General features: G+C 41.6%; 1 protein-coding gene across 1 annotated transcript in view; it reads right to left on the reverse strand.

Moving 5' to 3' along the window:
- Positions 1-12,325, reverse strand: part of LOC134503512 (uncharacterized) — a 142,207-nt gene continuing 129,882 nt past the window's right edge. The window contains exons 3-4 of the mRNA XM_063312312.1: positions 1,731-1,781; positions 1-54 (exon numbers count right to left, since the gene is read on the reverse strand). Coding sequence (XP_063168382.1) covers positions 1-54; positions 1,731-1,781 — 105 coding nt within the window. The remainder of the gene's footprint in view (positions 55-1,730; positions 1,782-12,325) is intronic.

A 12,325-nucleotide genomic window follows, 5' to 3' on the forward strand; every position in this document is an offset into this window, starting at 1 on the left:
CTAGCTGTTATCAGAAGCAGAACCATAGTAATTACCAGGGAACCCAGCATCAACCTAATAAAGAAGTAAATAGATTCTGTGAATGTCTCTTCATATTACTTTAAAAGTTAAATGGAAACAACCTCTTGAGTTTCCACATCAATTAAGCTTCAACAGATTTTCAAAAAAAGAAAATGGGTGAACAACAGCAAGTAAGCCTTTGCTCTAAACAAAGGTAAGTGGGTGAAAGCAAGAAGTCTGTAATGTGACAGAGACATGTAGAAACGGTCATTTCCAAAACAGTATGTAAAGCTCCTCCATAGGATCACCAAATCAGGTCTTTGGAGCTCTACCTTCATTGATCTGTCATTAAATATTCCAGGAGTGAGGTTCCCGCATGCATTGTCATGTTCCCGTTCCGATGTTTATGGTTCCTCGTAACGTTTCACATGTCATGTCTGCGGTTGCGTGCCTGCCTGGCCACGCTGGTAAATTTCCTTTGTGCTGACTTGTGATCTTCTGGAATGTATGTTTGGGTTATCTCTGCTGTTCAAGGTTACTTTCTCAGGCCGGTTCTAACGGTTGCTAGCATCTGGGGTGGGTGGTTGCTATGCTAGCCTGAGGGGAGGGTTCGCAACGGGAGCAAGGCTTTTTAAGTTTGTATTTGGCGCGCTTTTGCTCATTCTCAGCTTTCTTCGTACTTTGCATACTATTCACTCAATAAGTCAGTTTTCTCTAGTAATTACTAGTGAGACTCCTTTTATTGGAATAGGCAACCGTTACACCCTTTTGAAATGATGTAAAATGTGTCCACTACTGTTCCTTTGGCAAAGCTAGGACTGGATGACTCAGGAAGATGCCTTAACTCACCAGACTTTAAAAATGACACCAGGGTACCAAAGTAGCACAGTGGTTGAGGTGTCTGTGCTGTCTGTATTGACTTATTACGATATATCATGCATGCTCTTCTTCTGAAAGACTAACCCTCAAGGCAGTCATCAGGAGTTCAACTGATATCTTGGAATCAACAGATTTTCCCAAGTGCCAGGAATTATTCTTGATTTACTACCAAAAGGAAGATACCAAGGAAGAAGAAAATCCAATCTTATGTAACTCACCTGTGTGTTGTCAGGAGCAGAATCAAAGTAACGATCAGGGAGACCAGCAAACTAATAAAGAAGGAAATAGAGCCTGTGAATGTCTCTTCAGATTATTTTAAAAATTAAGCATCGTGGAAGCAACTTCTTGAGTCTGCACATGAATTAAGCTTCAACTGATTTTACAAAATCATGTGTGAACAACAGCAAGTATACCTTTGCTCTAAATGGCTTCTTGAGAAGTGGGACAAAGAAAGAAGTCTATAATGTGATGGAGAAACATGTAACAAAGGGCATTTCCCCACTAATGTCGTACGGCTTCTCCATAGGATCACCAAGGTATGGTTGAAGTGATGTAAAATCTGTCCACGTTACCATTAATTTAGGGAAAGCTAGGGTTGGATGACTCAAGAAGCTTCTTTAGCTCACCAGACTATAAAAATCACACCAGGGTATCATAGTAGGGCAGTGGTTGAGATATCTTTATGTATTGACTTATTAAGATACTGGATTTATCCCCTACTTATGCGAGACTGACCCTCGAGGCTGACATCTTGAAATCAACAGATCTTCCCCAGTACCAGGAATTAGTCTTGACTTGCTGTCAAAAGAAAGATTCAAGGGAAGAAGAAAATCTACTTTAATGGAACTCACCGGGCTGCTGGGACGAGGAGGGCCATTGTAGCGATCAGGGGAACCAGCCAACTAATAAATAAGCAAATAGATCCTGTGCATGTTCCTTCAGATTATTTTAAAAATTAAACCTCACAGAAGCCAAGTTCTTGGGTCTGTGCATGCATTAAGTAAGCATCAAGATATTTTGCAGAGTAACATGTGTGAACAACAGCAACTAAACCTTTGCTCTAAATGGCTTCTTGTAAAGTGGTAGCAAGAAAGAAGTCCGTAATGTGATGGAGAGACATGTAACAAAGCTCACTAGTGTCCTACGGCTTCTCCATAGGATCACCAGAGCATTGCTGAAGTGATGTAAAATGTTTCCACATTACCGTTCCTTTGTCAACTGACATCTGGGAATCAACAGATTTTCCCCAGTACTGGGAATTAGTCTTGTCTTGCTGTTAAAAAGAAGATACCAGGAAAGATTAAAATCCAATCAAATCCAGGCAGTGGTCAAGGTGTGTGACTTGAACTGGAGAGACACTTGTTGAAGAAGGGAGCAACAGTTCTAATTTCCAAGTTCACTCCAGTGCTTACTGAGTGATTTTGGGCCAACCATTCTATCTCAGGCCAACCTACCTTATGATGTTATGGGGATAAAATTTGGGGAGACCCACATGTAAGCAGCCTTGAGTTCTCAGACCAAATTTGTGAGGATATTTATATTTATATTAATAAAGATATAATGCTACACATTATTTCTTGTGGAAAAACTATACAGCCCTTGAAGCTTCAAGTCTTGTTATCTCTGTCCCACAAGAATATAAGGAAAGAATGTGCTTAATTTTAAGGCCAGCAGAACCAGCTTCTCCCACCTTCAAATGAATAGCCTTTCAGGAGGTCTTGGCACAATTTCATACTCACTGTGCCACTGTAGGCAGGGTAAGGGGCAACTAATCCAGGCTTAGTAGTGGTGGGAGGCCCAAAGGAATCAGCAGGAGGAGACATCAGTGGCCTAGGTGTGGTTGGATTAGGTTTATCTTGCTGCAGAATGACACAATCAGAATAAAAAAAACCCAAAAGATTCAGTCACTGATCTCACTTCTTTCCCACAATCCTCATTAAAAGAAACCCACCAACCATACTGAAGCCCATGGATGTATCTCCTTCTAGAGGCTGTCCTGCAGAGGCAGTGATGTGAGCTTTCCTCGGTGCCAAGGACTCCTATCTTACTCCCCTCCAGCTGTGCTGGATTACCATTCCCACCACCATCACATGCTGGAGCTACCTAGAATTGGCATCCCAAATATCTACAGGGTACAACTGACTTCCACAGCAAAGAGTTGAGATTATCCCCAGATGATTCCACCTGGGCTCCTGTAAACAACAACCCCCTAAGTGTAACCTTAAAGAGTGACAGGTTTATCACAGCGCTAATCCTGATGGACTCGAATTCATTTCGTTGCAGGCAGCTGAGTGCATAGAAAAAGTTGGGAAATTTAGTCCTCTGCAGGTGTTTGGATTTGGGGGCTGTCCAGGGAGACAGATCTGCATCTCCAGCCTTCCCCAACCACCCTCCAGCAAGCAGACCCTTCCAACCTCCCTGCACTGACTGGAAAGGCTCTTGTGGGTGATTAGCTGGGTTTGGCTAAACAAGATCCAGGATCCAGTGTGACTGTGGTTCTAGATCCTACGGAGAACCGTTGCTGTGGTCCAGTGAAGAAGTCAAAGAAAATGGTCAAAATTACAAGATAAGGGAAGAGGGGAGCTGGATTGTCTAAATGAATGTAACTTCCATATCTAGGATCTTCGTAGGGCAATAAAAACTGCATTCAGTTACCCAAGGTGTTGGAGTAGGCCAGGAAGATCCACGTCCAGTCCACTTTTGGCAATGAAAACTTTCTGGGTGACTTCGGGCCTGTCATTCTCTCTCGGCTACAAGTGAGTGACTGCATCTCTGCATCTTAGGCCTAATTCCTGTGTCAAACTCCTGATTGGAGGCAGTGGGATCCTTCATCCTTCGATCATGCCCTGCAGGATGGGTCTTGGTGAGCTTCTCACTTTTGCTGAAGCAAAGCAGCTCTTCTAGGAGGCAGAAGGCTAAGGCTTGGTGCCCACTCTCTGCCTTTCCTGTTCATCATTCCAGGGAAGCTTGTCAGCAAGCAGCAGATCCAAAGGTGTCCAGGGAGGTGGGGGAAAGAGAGGGAGAGAAAGGGCATTGCAACGTCTACCATCCTGCCCAAGGACATCGCTGAAGAGCTACTCTTAAGTCTCCCTTAGCAGTCCAGCCAGGTTGGGTGTTCCTGGAACCGTGTGCCTTTTTTCCTTCCTGAAATAAAAAGCTGCTGTGTGGCTTCAGCGTTCATTAGTTTTGGTGTTAATTGCTAGTTTTCACTAAAAAGTCCTTCAGTGTCCATCTAACCACACAGACAATGAGAATAAATTCATATTTTCCCATGAAGCTTACCTGGTTTTGATTCCAGGCTTTCTGAAATAAAGAAGGGAAACATCAAGAATTACTTTGCATTTTATTTGCTCTGCTGTCTAGCATGCATCCTTGACATTTCCTGATTGTCACCCATCCAGATTTTAACCAGGCCCAACCCTGCTTAGCTCAGAGCTCAATACCTCATTGTTTTTTTTAAATCATTGTGGTTTTTATTCATTATATACAGTCTGTGTGTGTGTGTGTGTGTATCTACACACACACACATACACATAGTATATATACAGTATGCATATATATATATATATATATATATATATATATATATATATAGTATGTATGTGTATATATACAGTATGTGTGTGTATGTGAATAATTTTATTCATTATTTATTCATTTATACAAAGCCAAGAAGTGTGGCTGTCACATTTCACACCAGCTGCATTATAGCTCAGTACTATCTCTGTACTAGACTAATGTCTCTCCTGCCTGCGACTCTGTGGCCATCAACAGTGCCAGAATGAAGGAATAAATGAATGAGTTAATGAATGAAAACTATAATAGACAAAGTCCAGCATCATTAAACTAAGCCAGACTAAAACAAAGACAGTACTACATAGCAATAATAGGAAAGTTGCACAAAAGCAGATTCACTACATGCTTAATGTTACTACAAAGAAACGTCACTGGGCTTCATATGCTACAACACGTTATTTAACTACATTTAGTTTCTATCTGACAACAGAAGAGAGATATCCTAGTCATCTAGAAGACCCCTCAATTACTTTAATTAATTGCAATTTAAGTAACAATCCTGAAACAAAAAGCGTGCCATACACTTTTTTAATGTTATTTTATACATAGGAGAAAAGATGGAGGACCTGATGGGAAAACACCAGAGATGTATCAGTGGAACCTCCTTAAAAAAATTGTGAATCATGCAGAGCAATCGCTCAATGAAATCCTGAGCTGGATGTATCAACCTATTGAATGCTTATTGGCTTCCGTGGTTTTTTAGCATTTATACAAAACTGCTAAGGGAGTTCTTTGAGAGAACTGGAGCTAGGCTTCATTAATGCACCGACAAGGGGTTTATTCTTTGAGGGCAATGTTCCCTCACTGAGTAATGAATGGCACATTAACAATGCATAGCATGCAGCTAGAATGGTGGCAGAGGGCACAATCCACATGTCATACAGTGTCCATCTTCTTCCTTCTCAGAACATAAATCACACCCTCTGATCTCTTTGATCCAAATGCATCAACTTACAGTTTATTTTATAATAGATAAATTGCAGAATGTTTTTATTGCAACAATAATTAGAGGTCCAGATGGATTCTCCCGTAGAAATGCCTGAAGAAACTGAAATGGAACCCTTTCAAGTTGCATATGGGCCCTGCACCTAATGAAGCTACCATTCTCTGAAGAGGGTTTTAAGAATTGTGGGAGGGGGAGGAGTGTTTACTTGAGGTATCTAACTGCCCAATTTGTTCTAATTGCTTCTTATGAAGACGGAATTCCTCTTCTATGTGTTTTTTTTTTTTTTTGTTCACTGATGTCAATCAGGAACAGAAACCCCAAACCTGGGAAAAAAAAATAGCTCTTCACATTAGATTTTAACTGTGTGTTTTGCCTGCCATGAAGGAAAATGATTGGATGCATCTGATCATTTCAACTATTGTACCATATTTTTGAAAGAGGACTGTGCAGGGTCTGGGCAAATCCTTTTACAATGAAAGATTCTGCGTTCTTTGATTTAAGCAGATAAACCAGACATCTTTCAAACATACAAATTATCATCTTTAGGATAAAATGTCATCTTGTAATTCCCTTCCCAGTTATGGAATAAATGGGATTTTTTTCTGGACTGTCCCATTAGGATTTAAGGTGCACAGGAGATATTGTTGATGTTTTTCTTGCTTTAACATTAACCATGAAATTGGCTTCCTATATACAGGACTATATACCTTTCATCCTGTTATATCATACACGAATGTTAGAGGAGCATTTGAACAGTTCTTGATATTGTAGAGTTTAGTTAGATTTTGATTTTACTCAGTAATACAACACTAGCCAGACGCTTTTGTTATTCTCTCCTTCTGCTTAAAAACTCAGGGCAAACTCATTGTTCTACTACATCCCCAAACATTAACATCTTCTACCTTGCAGGGAAGTCCTGCATTGAATTGAAAAGCAGGTAAAATCTGGACTCTGATCTCATGAATGTTGCACCTTTACTCCATTAATCTAATTCACTGTATCAGTTGCACAGAGGATGACATCTAGCCCATTATTCACCTCTACAGCCTGAATCACTGAATCAAGAAAAGAAAACATCTGTTTGTACTTACTGATGTGTCTTTGAACCAATTACACTATGAGAGAAAAGACACAGATTATTCAAAAGAAGCTCCAATCCAATCCAATTTACTTTATTTTAGTCAATCCCGGTTGCTTTGCTGCTTTCAGATTAAGCAGCTACTTAAAACTGTTGAGGTTTTCCTACTAATAGATTATTGTGCCTAGTCATTTTGGCTGAGTGAAAAAGGTTGCAAGTGATTGTCTCCTCTCACGTGCTTCATGCAAAATAGCCTGGGGGGAGGACCTGCCCGGACTTGTTCTTCTTCCTCTTTTTCTCTCTGCTGGAAATGTAGCTCAGCAAGGCTTGCTCCAAACGGAGCTAAGTACTTTAAATGTTTTGCTTTTGTTTTTGCTTTCTGTAAATAAATTATTTTTATAGAAATGCTTGGTGTGTGACTTTTTTGACCTCTCCTGGGCTAAAGGCTTTCCCAGCATCTGCAACAGGTTATGGGCCCAGTAAACAACGCAATAAAACCCAGAGAGAAAAGAGAGATCAGCTCCACACCTCATGCACAATTTAAAGGCAGGTAGCAAAGACCTGTGAAGATTTTCTTTGGAGCCACCTGGAGATTTTCCAGCAACTGCCGGTCTGCAGGACTTAGAAGCTAGCTGAGGTGACTTGCACAAGAAGGAAGAAGCCATGGCTACCTCCCAGCCCTCAGTGATGCCTCTGGAGCGCCTATCAGAGACCAACTATTTGAATTGGGCCCTGAAGATGGAGATGTATCTTCGCAGAGAGGATCTTTGGCTGCCAATTGGTGAGCAAACCCCCCAAAATCCCAGTGCTGAATGGCTGAGACAGGATGAGCGGGCTAGAGCCACCATTATCTTGGGAGTTGAGGACAATCAGCTAGTCCACGTGCGAGGCATGCAGTCTGCAAAGCAACTTTGGGACACTTTGAGAGACTTGTATGTAAAGGCAACAGCAGGGAGTAAAGTTACTCTGACAAAAAAGCTGTACAGAGCCTACCTTGCAGAAGGAGATAGCCTTCCTGAGCACCTGCATTTTATTCAGCAGCTGTATGTTGAGTTGCAGGAGAGAGGAATGGAATTTACACCTCTCACAAAATCCTATATCCTCCTGTCCTCACTGAATGCAATGTGGGACACGCTGATTTGTACCCTGGAGGCTATGCCTGAAGCAGACCTCACCCCATCGTATGTTACACAGCGCTTACTCGCTGAATGGGAGAAGAGAGAGGAAAGATCCCCCCCCCATCTCTTCTGGAAAGCTGCAAGACCAGAAAATGAGGGAAAAGAAGGGAAAGGAACCTGAGGCCACAGCACTAGCAAGCCAGCGATGCTTCACTTGTGGTTCAGCTGGACATTTGCAAAGAGACTGTGCCATGAGACCCAAGAGTAGAAAGACAGAGCAGAGGAACACAAGGGCAACACAGAAGAAGGCTCTTCAGACAACCCAAATTGCACAGGTTGCTGAGAAGGGTAATTCTGATGTATGGGTGTTAGATTCTGGGGCCAATTGTCATTTATGTAATTGTAAAAGCTCTTTTGTGTCACTGTCTAAAACTAAAAGACAAAGTGTATCTTTGGCTGATGGGTCTGTGACCTAAATTATGGGACAAGGTGACTTGTATTTATCCTGCTTAGGAGAAACTGTAAAAGGTGTGTTGTATGTGCCAAATTTACAATCAAACCTTTTATCTGTGGCACAATTGGCTGCAACAGGGTATATCATAACATTTAAGAAAAATGGTTGTGAGATACGTAAAAATGGGAAATTGTGTGCTACTGGTATGTTAAAAGACTCCTTGTACATTGTGCAAAATGCAAGGAAGCCAAGCTGCAAGGCTGCAGTTGGCAACACACCATATCATGACCAATGTGTACACCTGATGCACAGGAGACTTGGTCATGCTAATTACAAGTATATAGCACAAATGCCACAGCTGTGTGCTGACCTAAAGATAAAACCCTGTGATAAATACTTAGATTGTGTAGTTTGTAAAGAATGCAAAACACTGAAAGCTCCTGTGAGTAAGCACAGTGACAGAGGTACAACTAGACCTTTGGAAATTGTACACTCTGATATTATTGGTCCTTTTGCTCCAAGTCTTGGACAAGCAAGGTATGCAATGACCATCATTGATGATTTCTCAAGATACACATTTATCTACATCTTAAAACATAAAGATGAGGCATTTGAGAAATTTAAAAGTTTTGTGACATGGGCAAATGGAAAATTCCCTAGGCCTGTATCTGCACTCCAATGTGATAGAGGAGGAGAATACCTTTCTCACAAATTCAGAAGGTTCCTAGTGGAAAAGGGGATAGAAAAAATTCTTTCTAACCCGTACACCCCTCAGCAAAATGGTGTTGCTGAAAGAAAGGGCAGAACCTTGCAAAATGCGATGGAATGCATGTTAAAAGATTCACGATTATGTTTTAAGTTCTGGGGAGAAGCTTTATCGACTGCTTGTTATGTACAGAACAGGTTGTATAACTCTATGATTCAGGACACTCCATTCCATTTGTTTTATGGTGTGAAACCAAAGGTAAGCCATCTTAGAGTGTTTGGTAGCACTGCATGGGTTCACATTCCAAAACAGCAGAGAAGGAAAGGAGGCCCCACAACAAAGAAAGCCATCTTTGTTGGCTATGAACAAAGCCAGAGGAGCTACAGGTTCATAATGGGAGAGAAATTAATAATTAGCAAAAGCGCTTCTTTTGCTGAACAAAACTGGGGGAGATTAAATTCTAGCTCTCCAGTTGATCTGACCACCACAAGAGAACAGCAAGGACTTGCTGATGGTGATCTTTTGCCTGATGAGGACATTAAACTAGAAAAGCAAACTGAAGATCTGTCTGATGAGACAGATGCTTCTCAGGAAAGTGATAGGAGTCAAAATTTAAGCCCGGTATTACCTCGCAGATCTCAGAGGAGTAATAAAGGCGTTCCTCCATCACGTTTTCAGGCTGAAACAGTAAAGGCTTTTCACATATTCACAGAACCTGAGTCTTTAGAACAAGTGAATGCTTTACCACCTGAGATTGCACAAAATTGGCATTCTGCCATGCAACAGGAATTAGCATCCTTGAAAGAAAATAAAACATGGAAACTGGTAAATCTACCTCCCAATGAACGCTGTCTGGGTTGTAGGTGGGTTTTCAAACTGAAAAGGGATGCTGATGGCAAAATCCAAAAATATAAAGCAAGGTTGGTTGCAAAAGGGTTCACTCAAAGGAAAGATTTAGACTTTGACAAGACTTTTGCACCAGTTACTAAAGGTGAATCAATTAGATTACTGTTAAAAGTTGCTGCACTCAAGGGAATGTCAGTTAACCACTATGACATTCAAACTGCATTTCTCTATGGTGATTTAGACCACAGATTATACATGCAGCAACCCCCTGGCTATGAAAAAGGGGATAATCTAGTCTGTGAACTGCAGAAGTCAATCTATGGGTTAAAACAAGCTGCTAGATCCTGGAACCAAAAAGTAGATGAAAAACTGCAAAATTTTGGTTTTGAAAAAGGAAAAGCAGATCCCTGTGTATATATGAAGAAGGACAAACAAGGCTGTATGTATCTGTGCATTTATGTTGATGATTTGCTGCTTTTCACATCAACAGAAAAACAAAGGCTTGATTTTGAAGCCTGCATGAAAAGCAATTTCATATTAAGAAGCCTTGGAATTATAATAACCTAGGTTTGGAAAAACACAGGAAGAAGAATGGTAGCTTTCTGTTGAACCAAAGGGGAGATAATGGTAAAGAAATGTGAATGGAAAGACATATAAAGGTGTCAGAGAAGATTGGTTATGTATCTTAATCTGTAGTGTAAAAAGGGGAGTGTTGAGGTTTTCCTACTAACAGATTAAGACTGCTATATGTGCCTAATCATTTTGGCCAGGTGAAGGGGTTGTATTAGATTGTCTCCTCTCACGTGCTTCATGCAAATAGCCTGGGGGAAGGGGAGGAGCTGCCCGGACTTGTCTTCTCACTTCCTCTTTTTCTCACTGCCGATATGTAGCGAGTAAGGCTTGCTCCAAAGGGGGCTAAGTCCTTTAAATGTTTTGCTTTTGTTTTTGCTTTCTGTAAATAAATTATTTTTATAGAAATGCTTGGTGTGTGACTTTTTTGACCTCTCCTGGGCTAAAGGCTTTCCCAGCATCTGCAACAAGTAGCTCTTTGTTTCTTCAGCAAAGGATCGTTACCTTGTCGTGGTGTTGGAGCTTGAGCACCTCAATGATGCCATGAGCTAAACCGTGAAGGGCCACCCGAGACGGGAAGGTCATGACAGAGCGGTCAGACTAAATGCGATCCCTGGGGAAGGTAATGGCAACCCACCCCAGTATTCTTGCCGTGAAAACTCAATGGATCAGTACAACCGGAGATATGTCGGTATACCATCGGAAGATGAGACCCCCAGGTCGGAAGATGGTCAAAATGCTACTGGGGAGGAACAGAGGATGAGTTCAACTAGCCCCAGACGTGATGACGCAGCTAACTCAAAGCCAAAAGGACGGCTAGCGGCCAACGGTGCTGGTGGTGAACGGCGAATCCGATGTTCTAAGGATCAACATGCCATTGGAACCTGGAATGTAAGATCTATGAGCCAGCGCAAATTGGATGTGGTTATTGGTGAGATGTCAAGATTAAAGATAGACATTTTGGGCATCAGTGAACTGAAGTGGACTGGAATGGGCCACTTCACATCAAACGACCACCAGATCTACTACTGTGGACAAGAGGACCACAGAAGAAATGGAGCAGCCTTCATAATTAATCGTAAAGTGGCTAAAGCAGTGTTTGGATACAATCCAAAAAACGATAGAATGATCTCAATTCGAATTCAGGGCAAGCCATCTAACATCACAGTGATCCAGATATACGCCTCAACCACAGATGCTGAAGAAGCTGAAGTAGAGCAGTTCTATGAGGATCTGCAGCACCTACTGGACAACACGCCTAAAAGAGATGTTATTTTCATCACGGGAGACTGGAATGCTAAGGTGGGCAGTCAAATGCCTCCTGGAATTACAGGTAAGCATGGCCTGGGAGAACAAAATGAAGCAGGACATAGGCTGATAGAATTTTGCCAAGACAACTCACTCTGCATCACAAACACTCTCTTCCAACAACCTAAGAGACGGCTTTATACATGGACTTCACCAGATGGACAACACCGAAATCAGATTGACTACATCCTTTGCAGCCAAAGCTGGCGGACATCTATACAGTCGGTAAAAACAAGACCTAGAGCTGACTGTAGTTCTGATCACGAACTTCTTATTGCACAATTTAGGATCAGACTCAAGAGATTAGGGAAGACCCACAGATCAGCTAGATATGAGCTCATTAATATTCCTAAGGAATATGCAGTGGAGGTGAAGAATCGATTTAAGGGACTGGACTTAGTAGATAGGGTCCCAGAAGAACCATGGGCAGAAGTCCGCAACATTGTTCAGGAGGCGGCAACAAAATACATCCCAAAGAAAGAGAAAACCAAGAAGGAAAAATGGCTGTCTGCTGAGACACTAGAAGTAGCCCAAGAAAGAAGGAAAGCAAAAGGCAACAGTGATAGGGGGAGATATGCCCAATTAAATGCAAAATTCCAGAGGTTAGCCAGAAGAGATAAGGAATTATTTTTAAACAAGCAATGCACAGAAGTGGAAGAAGACAATAGAATAGGAAGGACAAGAGACCTCTTCCAGAAAATTAGAACCATCGGAAGTAAATTCCAAGCCAAAATGGGTATGATCAAAAACAAAGATGGCAAGGACCTAACAGAAGAAGAAGAGATCAAGAAAAGGTGGCAAGAATATACGGAAGACCTGTATAGGAAGGATAACAATATCGGGG

This window comes from Candoia aspera, chromosome 10 (assembly GCF_035149785.1).
Source record: "Candoia aspera isolate rCanAsp1 chromosome 10, rCanAsp1.hap2, whole genome shotgun sequence".
NCBI lineage: Eukaryota > Metazoa > Chordata > Lepidosauria > Squamata > Boidae > Candoia > Candoia aspera.